The 20,704-nt window shown below is 40.6% G+C and overlaps 1 protein-coding gene across 1 annotated transcript in view; it reads right to left on the bottom strand.

The window, feature by feature from the left end:
- The window catches only part of gabrg3 (gamma-aminobutyric acid type A receptor subunit gamma3), a 46,521-nt gene extending 26,262 nt beyond the window's left edge, over positions 1 to 20,259 (bottom strand). Inside the window, exons 1-3 of the mRNA XM_073476739.1 lie at positions 20,207 to 20,259; positions 19,826 to 19,971; positions 1,772 to 1,839 (exon numbers count right to left, since the gene is read on the bottom strand). Of these exons, the coding sequence (XP_073332840.1) occupies positions 1,772 to 1,839; positions 19,826 to 19,971; positions 20,207 to 20,259 (267 nt within the window). The remainder of the gene's footprint in view (positions 1 to 1,771; positions 1,840 to 19,825; positions 19,972 to 20,206) is intronic.
- Between the last annotated feature and the right edge of the window lie 445 nt (positions 20,260 to 20,704).

Here is a 20,704-nt window from a genome sequence, read left to right as displayed (position 1 = left end):
AGATGTGACAAGAAAGCTCCGACAAAACCCACTTCTAATTTCCTTATTAACTGAGAATTTGTTCAAACAAAGTAGAAACAATACTTTAAATTTAATTGTTTTTTAAAGTTTCATCTCAGTTTTAAAGGGGCACTATGTAGTTTTGGAAAAAAAAAACCCTCAGAATTTCAATACTTGCAATATTAATGAGATAATAATACAAACTCAGATTTTTTTTTTCCATAACTGAATAAACAAGCTGTTCTCAGAGGAAAATAAGGTCCCCAGAACACTGTTTGAAGCTAGACAGGTGGCAGGGTCCGCCACATATAAACAAAGTAAAACAGTATGAAACTGTGTTTAAGGTCCTTGAAGGTCAGTTTGTTTATTCAGTTTACGCAGTCATGAAAACAAAGAGTTTGTTTATTTGGTTTGTTTAAATTAAAATGTCTCTCCCAAAACTACACAGTGCACCTTTAAAACACTGGCAAACACAAGAGCGTCGGGGTGCATGAATGGGTGCTCTGAATTTTGATTTATTGATAAAGAAATGTTAACAAGATTTCTGGTTGAGGAGCTCAGACGTCCGTCTCTGTCTTTGTCCTTTAGGTAGACTGTGTGGGAAGCCTTATTAGAAATCCTTCTGGACGCCTCGATGTGCAGATATTCTCCGCACGTCCACCTGAAGACTCTGGTAAAGAGCCAAAAATATGCTAGAAGGATGAAACATCCCATCTGTCCCGAGAACGCATCAGTAAGTGGTGCAAAATGCTCGGATGAAAAGATTTATCGCTGGGTTGATGGCTCACTTGCTGTTTTATCCATGCGGAGCATAAAATTATGTCACCTTTTGTTAAAGAACAGCACAAAGTCAGAGCCCGACTGTGAATGAAAAGCTGCTGCAGACGGCTCCAGCAGACATCTTTATGTCAAACGACCCGGTACGAGACTTTAGCAGGCTGATGAACATTATTATGTCTATTTCTTTTGAATTTCTAAACTGCATCTCAGTCAATAGTTTTCTTTCTGATTGTACTTTTGTGATGTGAAAATGGCCTCATTTCTGTTGAGTGTATTCTCAAAGCGAAGAGGAATTAATCACTGTCTGTCTCCTGGAGAAGTCATGACACCCTGAATTATACACCGCATCGCAATTAGACACAATACAAGTATGACGACTGATACTGTATATGAAGTCTTCTCTGACAATGGGGCTTAAAATTAGCTTGACACGGAGGGGGTGCTCGCTGTAGTAGCACTGATGTGGACTTAAAACGCTGTTGTTCTTATTCAAATTAAAACTAAATAACTCATGCTGAATATTCCAGCAAAGACTTTGCTCGACTGGTGCAGCAATATTCAGACCAGAGTCCCCACACCGTCTTAAAGAGGCAATATGTAAGAATAGTTTTAAAGTATTTAGAGTACAGCTATTCAATTTTACAAGGTCCCATGAAGTTAATACAAGTTTCACCATGATTATTTTCAAGAAACTCCACGACGTGAACTCGGAAAAGTTCTGGATCTTGGGTGAGTCGGCGTCTCTACAGTTTCTGAGTTTGAGTTTGTTCTCACCAGAACAAAAACCCAACTTCCACCAAACTAACAAAGCCCTAGTCGAAGGCAACTCCATGTAGTTGTGATTCTTCATTGCACACTATATATACATACACCACTATACATGTCTAGACCAAAACACATATGTGCATAGTGCAATGTGTGCAGGACCTGAACAGGTGCAGAGCTGTGTGATACGTCAGAACACAACCTTAAAGAAAAGGGATCAACTCACCATATTTATTGACGACACTGGTCCGATGCTGTTCACAAATATGTCAACATCGATAACAGTTGGTTTAACTGTGGGGAAAAAAAGAGAAAAGATCAAAATAATTATTGATCAAGACTTCCATTTCTTTTTTCTTTTTTTTTGTAAATCAAAGAGCCGCAGAGTGAAGCTGGATCAATGACACTTTGTTGTTCTGGAGGCTTTGAGGAGCAGGTTGCGGCTGTGTGAAGCAGTCCTCAGGGAGCTGTGGTTGTTAATAATGATCACACATTAGTCTTCATCACATAAACTGCTGCCAGAAAAGTGCTCCAGAAGTGAAGCAGCAATTATGTATCCATGCATTCACAAACCAGCAGCACCTTAACGCAACATACTGTTAAAATATCAGAGGAAGTGCAGGGTCGTCCACTGGTTCTCAATCACACTTATCCCTGCTGGTTTTCACCCCAGAACCCAATCATGAACAGAATTACATCTGTGATGCCAGATGAATGCAATTAACTGATAAATGGGCAGTTCTTCTATCCCTGATTGGACCAGGATGAAGCCCTGTGGTTGTCTATTGCCCTACACCAAACTCCACCATGGTCTACCTCACCTAGAGAAGATAAATCCACTAATTAAAAAAGCCAGAACCTCCAAGCCTGTCTATTTGACGCACGAGGCGTCACTTGGTTTGGTTTTGTTGGCCGAGCTTATCCTGAGACTCGAACTGAGTGTTTTTTGTTTGTTTTGGGGAGATCTCGAAGAGGAGCGATTTCTCTGTTGAGAAGAAGAGACACTTTTGTGGTATTTCAACTGTGGGTTTGTGGTATTTGGGCACTGAATGTACAAATACACTGTTTCAGACTGCAAATTCTTGTGTTGTGTGTTTCTTATTGCCTGCTGATTCCTGGATGTTAAGTAAGGTCACTGCTAAATGCTCCAACATGTTTACGAGCTAATTTTAGTTGCTAACTCTGTCTGTCGTTTGGCAGAGGGCAGTTGGTATACGGTGGGTTTTTAGAGAGCTTTTCCACTGGAAAAAGCTGCCTGCTGCTGCTGGAAACAGGGTTGATGGGACCCCACCAGTCACAAAGTGTTTGTGTAGTTTGTGTGCAGAGTTTGACACTAGAAAGCTGTAAATTGTTTCTGTGCTCACAAAAAAGAATATCTATTTCTTAATATGCAAGAATTTTAGTTGAAAACTTAAAAAAAATAACTAAAATTATCAACACAATGTGAAGAAATAAATTGATGTTATGACGTCTGTGTATTGTGTTGCAGGGATATCTACTGAAGTTAGCATGCTAACCAGCTAGCCCCAGTCCAGAGCTCCTGTGCCTGCAGTGTAAACAGTCCCCTGGTGCTCCGAGCTCTCAGTCTAGACTGCTAAATGAATGGCTAACCGTGCTAATGGAAGCTGCAGTTAGCAGCACTTAACACATTGCACTTTTAAATTCTCACATCTCAGATCATCATTGTGAGTGACACCTCTCACATTACACAGTCATTTTTTTCCATTGTTAATATAAAATATCAATTAGTTGCAGCTTTAAAAGGGAACACTGACAACATATATTAGCTATATACAGCTTGCAGCACCACGTCAATTTACTGTACACCAACACACTCCTCACAGTACATGCACACCAAATTGCAAGAATGCATTTCCTTTTCTTTACTATCGTCTACAATCCATCTCCTCCTCCCCAACCTGCCAGCTTCACTCATGGTGGAACCCCCTCTGGCTTTCCCCCGACGTCGCCGCTCTCAACGATTTCATGCTCAGCGTAAAAGCGTCACTGAATCCTTGAACTTTCAAAGCGGCTAAGTGACAGCTGTGACATACTGCTGCCATGAGTGTTCACATTTACTCAGTAAAGAGCTCCTCCATCATTTTACATTACCTGTCTTTGGAGTCTAGATGTCTCAGCCAATTAAGTCCACAGCGAGATTTTTTTTTTCCACCTGCCTGTCTCCGTTGCAGCGTGCGGTTCACGTGCGAACAGATGGCTCACTGGAGAACATTTCTGGAGAGTCCCTGCTGAGGCAGCTTTTCAAAGGCACTATATTCATAACCACACAACACCTGGTGAGCAAAACTGCACACATCCACTTTATAAACCCGCTAAAAATAAAAGGAGACAGAAGATCTGAATGTGATATATGACCCTGTCCATACATAACCCTCTACATTAACTTTTTTTTGTACGTTTCTGTATGTCAGGTTTTAATCAGCACCCCATACAACCACCAGATGGGAACCGGGGCTGAAAACACTTCAAACACACTCCTCCACTACGAGGGAGTTAACAACAGGATGTGTTTTGACCTGAGGAGCAGCCACCAGGACGAGAAGTAAATTGGAGAGAGTCAACCAACAGCCATGCTGCTCCGCTTCTCAGTCTCCTCTCTTCATTCCTGATCGTCTTTATTAAAGAAAGTGTACTCACATGCAATCATCCCATCTGATTAATTCATAGAGAGACACAAAGACACTTAAAGGTGCACTGTGTAGTTTTGGGGAATTATTTTTTTTAGACCTAAACAAACTAAATAAACAAACTCTCTTTGTTTTTATGACTGAATAAACTGAATAAACAAACTGACCTTAAAGGACAACACAGCTTCATACTGTTTTACTTTGTTTATATGTGGCGGACCCTGCCACCTTTCTAGCTACAAACAGTGTTCTGGGGACCTTATTTTTCTCAGAACAGCTTGCACAACACATCGTTTTTAAAATATTGTTTTTTGTGGCTTTTTTGTTTGTAAAATTTCAAATTTTAAAAGCTGACTTTACTCTAAAAAGTCAGGAAACTGATTACCTCAGAATTACCAAGAAATGGAAATTCATTATGGAAAAAATACATATTTCTGTGTTTGTATTATTACCGCATTAATATTGTAAATATTAAAATTCTGAGTTTTAATTTCTTCTCCAAATCTACATAGTGCTCCTTTCAGTTATCTGCTTATAATAAGGTGTCTTACATTTTCTGAGTTTTATGTTAAAAACAAGAAGAGAGAGAGGAAGAAAAACTCAACATTGCGTCGTCTCATCGGACAGAAACTGGCTCATAACACTGTTTCTAAAAGAGAATATCGCCGGCACGAAAAAGAAAAGGTTTCATCTAATTTAGATTACAGTACACACCTCATTATATAATCTGCTGCATAACCCTGTTTCCAATGAATGAAGCTCGTATGCAACCAATTCGCATTAGTAATTTATATTCAACAGGAAGTGGTGTGCAACAAAGAGGAAGAATGTGGAGGTCAGTGTAGGGGGGTGGGGGCGAGCGAGGATGCTGTTGAAATACACTGAGGATATTTATTATGTTTGAATTGATTCTTTTATCGTCTTCACCTTGTGTCTCTTGCCCACTTTGATATTTTAAAATGACTTATTACTTCGACAAATAAGCATAAATAAAATGAAAAGCACGTTACAAAGTATTTTCCATTAACAAGCACTGAAACCTCCATCCATCAGATCCAAAGGGAACGTTGTGATCACATGACACACGGACGATGATTGTGTACGAAGGCACAATGTGTGTGTCACCACACGGATCCACATCATAACCGCTGTGCACAGTCGCCAACAGTTTATGTGAAAATCACATTAAACTTGTATTTCTGATCCGTCTCTGTTGGAGAGCATTCATTGAGAAGCATGCGCATGTACCCGCCGCTGACATCACCGAAAAATGAAAGACTATTATCGTTCTAAACAACCTGTAATCGCACAATAATTTGATGTTCATGGCTGCAATCAATAAGTGAGTAACACGGAGCTAAAAAGAGACCTGAGTGGATTTAAGCTGGACTTTTGCTAAACAAGCTGCTTGAAGAATAAACGTCCAATCATAGCTGAGAATCTGTAACGAGGCACAGCAGGTCTGTCGAGCTCTTCGGTTCACCTCGTGTTTAAGTGGCGTATTGTTACATACAGTAGAGAACACTGCATTTAATTTTCTTTACAAACCTGAACCATGAAACTGTATTCTCTCTGACATTTTCCTTTACAATGCTGTAACACAACAATACTTATATTTTCAGTGTCGTCTCCATGATCGTTAAATGGTGACGATGGTGACCTTGTGTCTGGTACAGCTTCAGCCTCAGTCTTTTTCAATTGTGATGATGTAAGTAAATATTAATATATTACATAGTACTGAAGATCCTCAGGGTTCATACTTCACCAAAGTCTACTTATTCTACAGCCACGGTAATGGATCAGTGTGAAGAAACATTTATTTTTTAAAAATTAATATTGTGTTGTGCTGTCGGAAAATACATGCACAACACATCTTTTTAAAAATATTAGCATTATTTTTGTTGTACAGTTTCAAAGTTGACTTTACTCTAAAAATGTCAGGAAACTGATCACCTCAGAATGACCAAGTTATGGAAATTTATTATGGAAAAAATAAATATTACATACAATACAAACATCCCATCTAATTCACAGGGAGAAACAAAGACACTTAAAGGTGCACTATGTAGTTTTGGGGAAGACATTTTTCTTTAGACCGAAACAAACTAAATAAACAAACTGTCTTTAAAGGACAACACAGTTTCATACTGTTTTGCTTTGTTTATATGTGGCGGACCATGCCACCTTTCTAGCTTTAAACAGTGTTCTGGGGACTTATTTTCCTCTGAGAACAGCTTGTTTACTCAGTTATGGGAAAAATAAAATTCTGAGTTTGTATCATTACCTCATTAATGTTGTAAATTCTGAGTTTCAATTTCGTCTCCAAAACAACACAGTGCTCCTTTACTTTGTTGATATATGGCGGACCCTGCCACTGTGTAAGAAGGAGCGCTACCGCAGATCTTTCATCCCCACAGCCATCAGACTGTTTAACTCCAGCACTACATGAACAGTCACTTTCCACTCACTTTCTATTTAATATTTCTATGCATATTTTTCTGGTTCTTACTTGTACTGTTGCACCTCGAGCTGTTCCACTTTGTGGGATAAACAAAGACAATCTTAATCTTAATTAGGTTATTATAGAGATCAGCTCTGTATGTGATCAGAGAAGGAAACTTTGCTTGTGTCCGTCAAAAAATACCATCTGAGGTGAAAATGTGCACCTATGGCAAGTGAAGCCGAATTACATCACTTCTTCATTATACATCCCTAATTGCGTTGCGGTGCCGCTGCCCACAGTGCCACTTAGCAGCAGTTAGGCTGTGACTAGTCATTCAGTAAATGGGGACAGCTCATTAACTTTAGCAAAATAGATAACATGAACGAGGAATTAATTAGTAGCTGCGTGTGGGTTATTTATCGGCGCAGCCATCGGTGAAATAGTCTGAATGGTCATCTACTGAATATAATGTGCTGTAGTGGTGTAATAGAAAGAGTGAAGATGGGCAGTCTTAAATAAAAACAAGAAGACAAGAGAATAACAGAGAGCGAAGCCTCTCGGGGGAGGCTGTAATCTGCTCTGCGATGGTGAACGAGTACTTGGAGACACTGAGACAATCATCCAGTGAGGGAGGGGGGGTAGAGGCAAGCTTCAAACTCTTGTGAGATTTATTTGTCATTAAGGTGGGCAGAGAATGATGAACAGGTCCACGGAGACATTAGCTAATCTTTTTTTCAGGTTTAGCGCTGGAGCCTGGCCCCTGTCTGATGAATGGACGTACATTAGCTGCCGGTGAAGAGCAGGGGACAAACTGCAGCCTCGTCCCTTTGTTTGACACGCTGACAGCGATATTTATGGCGAACGGGAAACGTGTGACGCCGGCTGGATGTTTGCCTTTTCATGTTAATGTAAAATTAGAAAATGTCACATTAGCCTCCCATCCTTATTCAAAGAAGTAAAGCAGACATAGAATAAAATATAGAAAGTCTACGTGAACTGTTTAACAACTAAGAAACAGCACGGCAGATGCAGATTCATTATGTCTGCCCCTCGCCAAGGGTAACTCTCCCTGTTTACAAAAGAACTGAAATATTTAATGAGTTAATTAGACTTCCACTTATGTGAAGCGTCAAACAGATCAATTCTTTTGACCTCTGTCGGCCCGCCTGTTATCCTGAGTGGGTTTGGATCTTCCCACCACATCCTCGCCCCAACGGCTCCTCAGTCGGGAGGATAATCCACCTTTGATTTTCAATAAGTGCTCATCGACAATCACAAAAAAACAACAACAAAAAAAAGCAGGTACGGGGCCGGGAATAGGCGTTACCCACACCGAATGTTAGTGACGGCTGGTCAATGCCAGAATGAAGCCGATTAACTTTCTTCTTTGAATGTTAAATAGTGCAGAGAAACTTCAGGTTCATGATATTGATGAGAAGATTTTTCTGAGCAAAACTGCAAAATCACACATAAAAGTTGTTATAAAATTCAATTAATTTCCAACAGCAAACAAAATGGTACCAAACTATTCTTGTAATATCAGAACAATACAACTAAAAGTCAACATATAATGATACCTTTTGAAACACATGAAGAAACAAGAAAGACTGCACTGAGCTAGAATGGCACTCAGTAGAGTGCATACCTCAGCCATGGCCTAACAGTCCCAGTCAAGCATAATCCAATACAAAACTTGATAGCTACCCATAACTTAATCCTAATCTAGGATCTGCATCTCATGGTACTCACTCACAGATACCAGCCTTGTAATCATAAGAAGGATTTCTTTCCACCAAGATCGACGCATTATTCCCGGAGAAGTTAACAGAAATATGTCTCATAATGTCCAAAAAGGTGAGAAACAATTCCCGGATCTGTCCCTTTGTCTGGATCAGCACCGAAAGTTAATGGGGTCTATTCTGGACCGAGACTCATCCTCCATCCAAGTGTCATGGAAATGCATTCAGTAGTTTTTATATAATCCTGCCGACAAACCAACAACAGGTAATACATGTAAACCTGAGCTCAGTTATGGAGGACCATTTCTGCCAGGAAAAGAAAACCAATGATAATAAAAATAAGAAATACTCATTCTCAGTCAAATTTCAGTCAGTCAGTTAATTTCTCATCATTTTAATTTGACAAATCAAAAGTTTGGCTTATTATCTCGTAAACATTGACAATGTCAGAAAAGATTTTGATTTCCTCAGAATCTTTACAAACTCTTGCATCATTTGACAAAACCATATTGTCATTATTCCTGTAGTAAGTATGACAGGAGCAAAAGAGGAAGTCATGTGATGTAGTTTAGACCAATGTTGTGTCCTGTGAGTCACCAAAAGTCAATGTTGACTTATTTTTACCTACGACCCTTAATTTTAACTTACTTAACTTCCATAAGGCACATAACTTACCTTAGCTTAAGTGTGTATGTTTACTTACCAAACTATTAGTATTTACTTAACGCAAAACATGACTTTTCCTAAACCTAACCTTCACCGTTAACCATGTGTTTATTATTGTTACTGTACCATGTTGGAAACAATGTTAACCCTAATGTTTATATAGTGAGCCTGTCGCTGGTTTTTCATGTTCAGTATGTCTTTTAGGTATGAGGACATTACTTTCCTTGAATATCGCTGACCTTCCAGATAAAAGTAGCGCTTCTACCTCACACTAGGACTTGTTTCATGGGAGTCACTGGTCTCCACTGCTGCACATTTTTGTCCTCTCATTACTCACATAAGCTCGCAGGAAGTCCCGATGAAAAAAGCACATGTGGGAAAGTCGCAGCCCATCCTCGGGTTCGGCGTCTACGTATTCTGAGCCGCAGAATAATGACTTATGGCATAAAGACTTCAACTTCTCGTCTCATCGTCCGGGCTCATTACTCGAAGAAATGCCAAGGGCTCTGAAATATTCAAAAAGCAGAACAGATCACCTCCCTCCGGCTAACTGTGGCACGGCCGATCATCTGTCACCCAGTAAGCAGACAGACACCAAAGCTGGTTTAAGGTTTTTTAATGAACGTGCAGGAGAAGAGCTGCACTGTGGCTGTAACTAAGACTGGAGTCAAATCTGAGTGTCGTTAATACTTTTTATCTGCATCCTCTTGCAAGAATGAGTGTGGACAAAAACAGGTACAGTGGTCTGTTGTGTGGTACACTGGTGTAAAATGTAATGTTAGTATTTTACATTTACCACCAATCACCCCACCGCCATCTACAAAAGTTCTCTGACGACTCTGCCAGTGGATCCACCTCCAGCTCAACGCCGGGAAGACCAAACAACCCTGCACACAGGTGAACATCCTGGGAACGGACATTGAGATGGTGACACCTTACAAGTACCTGGGAGTTCGCCTGAACAATAAACTGGACTGGACTGATCGCACTGCAGCAACATACAAGAAAGGTCAGAGCAGACTCCATCTGCTGAGGAAGCTCAGGTCCTTTGGGGTGCAGGGGGCACTCCTGACAACTTTCTGTGACTCTGTGGTGGCATCAGCCATTTTCTATGGAGTAGTCTGCTGGAGCAGCAGCATCTCGGCAGCAGGCAGGAGGAGACTTGATAAACTTACCAAGAAGGCCAGCTCCGTCCTGGGATGCCCTCTTGACCCAGTGCAGGTGGTGGGAGAGAGCAGGATGATGGACAAGCTGTCATCGCTGCTGGTGAAGGAGTCCCACCCCCTGCAGGTCACTATCACAGCACTGGGCAGCTCCTTCAGCGACAGACTGATACACCCCAAGTGTGTGAAGGAGCGGTATCGCAGGTCCTTCCTTCCTGCTGCTGTCAGACTCTACAATCAGCACTGCTCCCAGTAGACCTCACTCTGCACTGTCAACACCCATATTTATTATTTATATTGTAAATAAAAATTCACCGCTGTTAATTTTGTACAATATCATGTTTATATGTATATACAAGCCTATTCTATTTTTTACCTTTTTAATTGATATTGTTAATTTTTGGCTATTGTTATCGTTTTTTTGTAATATTCTGTCCTTTGGCTGCTGTGGCAAACACATTTCCCCGTTGTGGGACAATAAAGGAATACTGATTCTGATTAAGTTTGGTTGTACTATCATGTTAAATCCAAATGCTACTCATTTCTCATACTGAGAGCAGAATATTCTGTTCCCCTCGGATACTATCTGACAACTAAAGGATTGTTCCTGCAGCTGCATTTATAAACTTTGTTTTCCCCAGATGTATAGTTCAACATTGTGCTACTTCAAAACACTTTGAGACCGAGTTTACTGGGAACACTACTTCATCAGAGACAGTACTATTGACTATCTGACCGTCACTTTGGTCACAATTAAGCACACTTTTTTTTAGCTCTACAGTGTTGATCCATTGTTTATCAGAGCCTTTTGGGTTCACCAACAAATTCCAAGTGTGGGATGCAATTGAGCTTAAAGGTGTAATCTTTTGAATTTATACTTTATAGCATATCATCATCAGATATATCACTTATCACATATCACTGCTATCTGAAGCCGCTGTTAGCCAGTTAGCTCAGTTAGCTCAGTTAGCCGTGCAGTAAGCAGTCCAGAGTAGGAGCTCTGAGCGGTTTCATTAGAAAAGACGAGCCGGGGCTAGCTGCTTAGCATGCTAACTTCAGTAGATATCTATGCAACACAACACAAAGATGTCTTTGACATAATGTCAACACCAGTGTTGGAGGTTACTTGTTACAAAGTAATCCGTTAGAGTGCTCAGATTGTTTTTTTGACGTAACGTCGGGGTGGACACGCTCATTTTCGCCCCTCATCAGGCGCGACCCTCTGATGTTTGTTGAAGTTCAGGCTGCCGGCTTGTTATTTCTTTTCCAATCCACCTCCTTTCAAACAGCTCTTGGACATCGTTCAGTTGTTGCTGAGTTTGAAAGAGAGACTGAACACTTAAAGATATTAAAAACTAACCACCGTCACATTGTCAGTCGCTTCCGTGTCAACACCAGATCCCTGCCAGCTGCCTCTCAACAGAGATAAAAAAAGAAGCGATATGTCCCACTCATTCGCTCCAGCTCCAAAAAACACTAGGTGTCCATTTCATAATTTCAATGATTTGGACTCCCTGATTTTCAGCACACGAGGGGAAGAAAAAGAACAGAAAGGCAAACTTCCCTCTTGGCAATGTGAAAAGAGTCAATTGCCTATTTTTAGCAGGTTCACCCGTGTTTAAAACCCCACATATTCACCCTTATTTTAATGTGAAAGTGGTTTGTTTGTCTGTTAGCAGTCGTACAGGTTACAGTGACACAAAGTCATAGATTACTTTGACAGCACAGGACGACTAAGTAACACACTACCATCTAAGTGTATGACATATTAGTACATCATTTGTATGTACATCCAACTTTTAGCTAAGGCCATGCATTGTGATGAGAGATATTTTCAATATTTTGATACAGAGATTAAACTTATTATAATAATAAGACATTTACAGCAGCACGATTAACTCCTGTGAGAGAGTTTTGCAGTTTAGGCCTTCTAGCGTATCTGGGATCCCCATCGGGTCGCACAGATCGCATGTTTTTATTAGATCCAGTTATATATATTGTACTTCTGCAGAAAAAATACAGACAGAATATAATCAAACAGACTAATGCAGCCTCGCCCGTTATATTGAGCCTGATATCATTTCACCTACTATAGTCGTTTCACTGTGCAGGACACAGAGGAAGAGACAAAAGTCAGCTTTAAGATGGATAATCTGTTCTGGCCGAAGCTAATTGTGTCTGTTTTGATAGATATGGATAACGGTACATGTTCATGATTGAACTCTCCTCCTAAAAAAATGAGTTTGCAAATAGTTTGAAAAAACAAACAGGTCCACTTCCATCTCATCTCACAGCCTTTTATCATACGACTCAAATGGATCGACTGTTTTTTTCTCCCCCAACGTGAAATCGTCTGATTAATCGATGTGAACTCGACGTAAAAATGTGTAATTCTCATCAATCAAGTCGCTGTCATCCGCTGAGCTGAGTCTGACACATCCTGACAACATCTTTTGTAACCAGCGTAGTTACTAGGTGATGGTCTGAACAAAAGCCTCGCTCATCTCGTGTGAGAAAGGTGACATTTAAAACGGCGCATTCCTGCTTCAGTTTCTCAGGCTGATGTTTCTCCTCTGAAAGCCCATTATATTACCGTGATGGTGTCGGCTTTTAACTGCTTTTGACTTGACATTATAAACAACAGAGGAAGAAAAAAAAACACAGCTGCTAATTATAATGGGATTTTAAGTCCATTAAAGAGCCACACATGCAGTCAGGGAAGTGGACCTGCACTGAGAAACTGCACTTTCCCGATGTTTGAGATCAAATTATGTTTATGACTAGATGACGCAAGAAGTTCGACACGCTTCACACCTGCACACAGAAAGGCAACAAACTCTATTAAATGCTCTGTGCGTCTGCATCAGAGGGGACTATTTATGATCAGCAATACTAATTTAAAGTATTTTATTCTGTAATCATCTCTCTATATAGTCGTTTTTATTGGTAGCGGCAGAATATGCCATTCTCATGCTGGATATAACAACCTAGTGAATCCTGGACTGGTGTCATGGTTTGACTTTTGGTTTTGTCATTTCCTGTTTTATTTTGAAAGTTCTGTCATCATGTGTCATGTTTTGCTGTTCAATTTCACTCCTCACCTGTGTTGTATTAATTAATCACCGCTTGTGTATTCAGGTCCTCCCCTCTCTCTTTGTCAGTTCCTCTTTTTCCTCGTCACATTATTTCTGGTTTGTACTTTGCTTTTTTTTGTTGTTTGTATTTTGTTTTGCTTTTGTTTTTGGGATTTCTCCTGTTTGGTCATCTGCCTTTTTGGCAACATTTTTGGATTTTGGATTTGGATTTCCAGCTTTATGTTATTAAGATTTGCTTTTCGTTCTAATTACTCGCATGCCTGTGTGTCTGCATTTGGGTCCCACTTTGTTCAACTTCTTCTTCTTCTCTGGCTGGTCACCGTGTAGCAGAACATAACCTGAATGTCCATTGTCGATCGTTTCTTTAGATTCTCTGCACTCATCTGTAAATTATACTTATATTAATCTTTTAGTGACTTTCAAGATCTCCCGCTAGCAAAGTGCTTCCTGTGATTTGCTGGCGCTGCTCCCAATAGCTTCGTGCAATACAAAACTCCCATAGGAAAACTGCTCATTTAAGTGTAATTAGTGTTGAGTGTTATGTTGTGTATTTGATGTATTAAACCTCTATTGAATTTTTGTTCAGGGCATTTTTCGGTAGCCCTTGTATTACAAATCTTGTTGTATATGAAAACAAATTGATTTTTTGCTGTAAAGCCTTTTGAAAAAAGGTGAATTTACTTTGATTTGAAAATTGTGAAGTTCACAAATGAGATTCAATATGGTGCAACGAAGAAGAACTGAGAAATTAGAAATGTTATTTACTTGTTATAGGTCAGGTTTTTGTGTGTTGATCTGCTTTGACAGCGAGCTACCAACAACATCTGAACTATTTTCAAAACCATTCTCCAAAACATGTGTTAGGACAGAAAATGAACCCACACGGAGGTACATGAACCTGTTGCACCACCAGTCCATAAACTACATCTACTGTAAATGCAGCTAAGCTAATCTCCTGTAGAACATGATGCATTCATCCAGTAGACCTGTTTGTAATTTTAACTGACTAATGTAAGCCTCACTGTTTACTGTTACATATCAGAGCTGTATTAACTATTCCTACTGCTGCTAATTCACATTAAAAGCATTCACCCGATGAACCAGGTCGCTTTCACAGCGAAACGGTTAACGGAAATGCAGCGTATTAGTCACCGAGGTTAGCCGTGGCTCGTCGAAAAAAGCATCTACAAAACAAGACACCGGCAATTTTGGCATTTTAAATATTTGCAGGGCAGTCAAATAACAGTCGGGAGCAGCCACGCTGAGCTGTTAGATTAAGAGCTGGAGGTGACAGGCTGCACACTTCCAACTGCTGAAGACTGCCAAGACAAATTGGGCCTTCGTCAGTGTGAAATGTCAATCCAGTGGTGTTGCAAATAGTGTTTATAAAGAGCTTTGCAGGTTTTTTTGGCCAACAAATGCAACTTTTACATTTGTCACAGGAAGAAAGTGTTATTTGTCCTTCAGAAGAAGCTCTAAGATAGACACGGTGAAGATAATGAAGTCCAATTGCCGGCCTCTGTTATGTCCTCTCCAGGTAATATTAAACGTTAAGTACTGTACAGGCAGACATGACACAACTGAGACACCACTGAGACACACGTCACTAGCGCAGGTGTATCACTTTACATTCAAGCCGTGTGGTGGAAAATGCCCCTCGTTGTTTAACCATGAGCCGTTAAAAGCTTTAAAAAAGTCACATTCATTAATGCTCGAGAGGACAAGGTCAAACAACTTCAGAGCACCATCTGCCATCAAAGGGCCAGCATCACAACAAATGACTGTTTAATTTACTTATCTGTGGTTAGTGGTCAGGGGAATTGAAAAAAAAAAAAGAGAAGCTAATTGCCGACATCCTATTTATCATTGCTTCTTTTGAAATTATCCATACGAGGTAATTTAGTCAGCTTTGGCCGGGCGACCAGAGACGAATACAGATCTGTGGTCCTCAATAGAATAATAATGTACCGTCACACACGCACACACACTCTTTCAGAGTGTGTGTGCGTGTGTGACGGGGAAATAACAGAGAAAAAGAGAGAGTCTGGTCGTCCCTAAAGTATCTCGGTGAAAAGGTCACTGTGTTTATTACTCAGACAGAACAGTTGAACAGTACAGCACCTATAAAATGTGAAGTTCATGACTCTCGATGGTTTTACTGGATCACGCTTCACATCACTGCCGACAAGATTCTGCTCAACAAAGTCGTTTCCATCGCTTGTGCAACAACCTGCGCATCATGAAGTTTCTTTGCTTGTAGTTTTTCATCTTAAACGGCGTTAAAATCAATAAATCAAAGATCTGGACGCCAAAGTGGTCAAACCTTCAGAGAAAAGACCTCATTCACACGGCGGCCATGTTTCTCCAACGTTAATGCTCAGTGTGTGAAGCTTGAATGCCGGGTAATATAACGCTGCTGTCTTCCGGGTAACAAGTCGTATTAACGTAGGCAATGTGACAAATACTTGTCATTTTACAGCTTCCCAACTGATCAGCAACCCAGAAGATGATGGATAGTGAAAATTTGGAGGCACATTCAGCCGTATTTTAAGGTAAAACGTCATATTTGATAACTCGTTAGCTCCTGACTCCTAGCTAACGTTAAATCATTTATGTTTCACCTTCAGGGTTAGACAAACATCTCCAAGATATGTGTTTGATTCTGAATTATTTTGTGCCCCACGTTAGGTCAAATATGGTTGAATTATAGCGTTAACTGTTGTCTAATGGCAGGTAATTGGTTATCTTGAATGATGGTCCGATGTCCCTCAGGATTAAACTACTCCATTGTCTTAACAGTTGCTAATCAATCAAGAAGCAGTGAAATGGTTACAGTTTTTCAGATCGCCTATATTTATCTGACTTGCACCCTTGAACACAGCAGTACAGCGTTTCAGTTTTCCACCCTGAGTGTGATGTCAGAGGAAAATGGCCGCCGCCATGGTGTCGTTTTCAGCCTCAACAGGCAGCAAGTCAGTGAAAAAATTCTGAGAAACCAGAACCAAACAGCAGACAACGTTAGCAACTAGCTGGTGAACATTTAGCAGCTGAAGAGTCAGACATGTCCCTCTGACGTTGGTAGAGACCAAAAACAGAGCGTCAATATTGGGCTTCATCATTCATCAGGTGGTCCGACACATGACTCCAAATAAGCAACTGTCTGCTAACATATTAGCCATTTTAACTTAAATGGTTATGTCAACTTGTTTCTGTAAGAAAAGTTTTAAAGTGTTCAAATAAAAAACTACAATTTCAAAACAACAGCGGAAACTAATATCGCTGTGTTGGTGTTGTTCCTCGAGCATCATAATTTACTCCAGGCCTGTCACTGAAACCGACCAGTCACGCTTTTGTAATGGAAACAGACCAGAAAAATACACACATGGGAGAAGTTATCCCTTCAAACACGTTTAAAAACTGAAAAAAAAGGTAAATAAGTCAACTTAAAGGGGCAATATGTAAAGAAATCGTAGTTAAAATGTCAAAAAAATAAAATTATCAACAGAATGTGAACAAATAGAAGTTTTAACGTATGATGACACTTCATGTTTTGTTAAAAAAGATATCTACTGAAATTAGCATGCTATCCAGCTAGCGAGCTCCCAGTCCGAACAGCTAGCAGCATGGCTAACTGAGCTAACTAGCAATGGTGGCTACAGTTAGCAGCAGTTAGCGCTTACTCTGGTGATTTGCTGCCACCTAATTGTTTTGAGTGTGAATTTAAAATGGGGCCCATATCTTACTTATTGCACCTTTAACCCTTTCAGCCACACCTCATTTTCAATGGCAAACACACAGCTAGGCTCAGGCGTTAGGGTTCAACACATTTGCGCGACACTGAAGGTTTGTTTAAAGTAAACATGCAGCAGAGCTTTCTGCGACTGAAGCTGTCTGTTATTTTGAGGTCATAGTGCACGGTTCCCTTTGAGCGAGGTAAATGAAAGCGCCTGAAAGTGTCCACAGGTGAGTGGAAGGAAAGAAAAGACCCAGATGTGTTACGTAAGATAGGAGAGTGAGAGGTTAGCGTTATTTATTGGAGTCAAAGCGACACATGGAGGAAGTGACACGGAGAAAGTGGCACTTAGGATTTGAAAGAGGGATCAGCTCTCTCAGGACGGCATCAAAAGTTCTCGTCCACCGCTCAATGTGGCCCTCTGACATCCTGCGTACCAGTAATATCTGTTCCCTCCTGCTGCCTCTCTGTCAGGCCGAAACAACTGAGCTTACCTGGCTTGGTAGCCATAGTAACAGCTGTAGCATTCATGCAACACCTGCCCCCGAGGCTGAAGCAATACAGATGCTGCGACCACATTAATAGGACAGACCTGACAGGATGACCTGATGGTTGCACACCTGCTGTCCTGTCCAGCTCTTGTTAAACACCTGCATATTTTTCACAATAAATCAGGTCATGCGTTCCAAGTTTCTGCCATTTTGAAGACATTTAACGCGTGCTCGTTTGCTTAATTAATTACCAACCTGGGCCCCAGAACCCCGAGGACACAGAGGGACCGAGGTTCACCGTGTGGCAAATCATGTGTGGTTATTTGATTCATTTCACATTTGTTTGGTTACTTTAATACGAGCCACTACGGCACAACGTAAACTTTTCCCGTCCTGTGAACGAAACATTTGGCAGAAATGACAAAATCCTATTTATTATTGTTACTTCGAAATGATCCAAACAGGTAATCTCTTCATCTTCGGTCGTACGGTATGTTACCAAACAGCTGTTCATACATCAAGCAGGCAAATACCAAAAAAGTCAGGAAAAATATTGCACATGAAGCCGATTCTTTGAAGTCTCCATTATAACACACAGCAGAATGAGACCATCGCAGTATCTCTTGATCCTGACAGCAGAAAAACATTCATAGAGAAAACCAGAAGCAGGAGGTGAGAGTGAACACCGTCTCTGCACGAGCGACAAACAACACGTTCTCAGATCCTCTCACGCTGTACATGACGTGGGAAATGCAAATGCAACAGGCACGAGAGCCTGTGAATTAAAAAAAAACTCTCCCTCCTGCGCTCAAAGTTTCAACCTCCAAATGTAATTTATATTCATGAGGATATGCTGATGAGATACATCTTGACCTTTGCTGCTGCAGGTCCTTAAGTAAGAAACAGCTGAGAAACTGGGTGACTCTCCCCTCGCGCCACACAAACAACCACGGATGTGATGTAACAATGAACAGCGTGTAACAGGAACAGGTCGATCGTCTGAAATGCAGTTTTTTCCTACTCCTTTGTTTTTGACAATGTATTAGAGAATGGCAGCCTAAGCTACCAGGATGGAGAACCAGTACAAATGTTTATTGTGTGCCAAATTATGACATATAGCATCAGTACATATTTATCTGACTGGAACGGTTTTGTCACCGTCACTTTTTAAAAAAAACGTAATTTGTTAAAACACGTTCTGAAAAACTAGCATGCACCTAGAAATGTTAGCTTTAGCAACGGCACTACAACACATGCAGGATGATGTGATCAGCATATACTAACATCAGGATGTAATATATTAGATGAAATGATGAGTTAGCCCATCCAGCTAGCATAGCCTAAGGTTTGATTAGATACTAAAGGGGCATTATGTAGTTTTGGAGAAGAAATTCAAACCCAGAATTTTCATATTTACAATATTATAGAGGTAATAATACAAACTCAGATATATTTATGTTTATCATAACTGAATAAACAAGCTGTTCTCAGAGGAAAACAAGATCCCTGAACACTGTTTGAAGCTAGAAAGGTGGCAGGGTCCGCCACATAAACAAAGTGAAACTGTGTTGTCCTTTAAGGTCAGTTTGTTTATTCAGTTTATTCAATCATGAAAACAAAGAGAGTTTGTTTATTTAGTTTGATTTTCTTTTTTTTTTATGTCTAACCAGTCAATGAGGATGTTTCTCTTCTGATTCAAATGATTCCCAATATCTACATAGTGCTCCTTTAATATGGCAACAGAGACAATGATGAGTGAGCAGACTGTCACCTTATTAGGCTATAATTTGTAATATGCAGTTGAAGTAGGCCGATTGTTAACACCGATGGTGGTCAGCTCGGTTTGTTTTTATCAGCCCAGTGGTCTTCGGTCTGAGAAAGTTTGAGAAGCACTGATCTGAGCCATCGTGTCGCCTCCTCGTGTGAAAACAAAGTGATGCCCTTGTTGGATCCGGTGACATCTGATGTTACAGATATCCAAACACCCTGACCTCACTGGATCTGTTACAACCACATTAAAATTAAAAGGCACAATGACGTCACCTCACCTGCAGAAAACAAACAGCTGTGATGTCTGACCTTGTGAAGTCTGATAACCACATCATTCATATATCCAGTGCTGCCGTGGGACATTATAGAGGTCTGACATGATTTTGGCATATTCACGGTGTGTGATATAATGTTTGGATGTCTGACTCTGCAGGATTATGTTGTATTATCAGTGCCAGATTTGCATGCATTGATATAATTGATTTACAGTCTGCAGCTTTAGGTGAAAAATATCTTGTGAAGAGTCAGTTACCTCCGATATCCGGCCGCAGTTTCTTGTCATATTCTTTCAGTAAATTGTTGAGTATTTCCGTGGTGTCCGTGTCTTGTGATTTAGGAGCCAGCATCTGGTTCACAGTGACATCCTCATAGTCCTCCTCATACTCGATAGTTAGAGAGCTGCACAGGTAGAATGAAGAAGAAGAAAGAAAGAAGAAGGAGGTGATGGAGAAACAGGTGAAGTCATGGAGTGTTTTCTGCAGAAGCATTACATCAGAGATAAACTTACAGATAAAGTTTTATTTGGAGAGCTTATTTTATAAAACATCCCTGAACACAACACACCTTTGCTTTCTGTTTTTATGTCTTTTTTAATATATTTTAGAGCAGTTTGAAACAAAAGCAGGCCACTCACCATGTGTGGAGGACAGACAGCAGTAAGACATAAGCCAGTGATTTGGATGTCATGTTTCCTCGCGGGGTGACAACACGCAGAGCTGGTGCCAGAGGACGCTGCGCATCGGTGTCTGGACGCGACGGTCACAGCTGCTTCAGAGGATGAAGCTCCTCATAGTTTGTAATCCAGCGCAAATCTCAGTCATTGTTAAAGATGTTATTTAAAAAAAAAAAAAATCCTTCCTCACGGGCGTTTTCAGACGGAGGAGCAGCTCCTCACTTGTTCAGATTGCGGACACTGCTGGTCTCACGCAGGTGCGCACACTCTGAACGCGTCCCCTCCGAAAGCCCCCAATTCAGTCCAAACTCCTCTGAGGGGAAAGTCTGCGTCACTCCACTTTTCTTAAAGAGTACTTCTACAAGAGAAGAGTCCGACCAGCGATAAAATACTTTCTGAGGAGGCGTTTTTTTTTTCTAAGAGTATTTTGGGATGGTGCAGAAGACATGCGTCTGAACT

The sequence above is a fragment of the Pagrus major genome, chromosome 11 (assembly GCF_040436345.1).
Source record: "Pagrus major chromosome 11, Pma_NU_1.0".
Lineage (NCBI taxonomy): Eukaryota > Metazoa > Chordata > Actinopteri > Spariformes > Sparidae > Pagrus > Pagrus major.
Note: the sequence above shows the minus strand (reverse complement) of the source record. Positions and strands in the feature narration are given on the sequence as shown.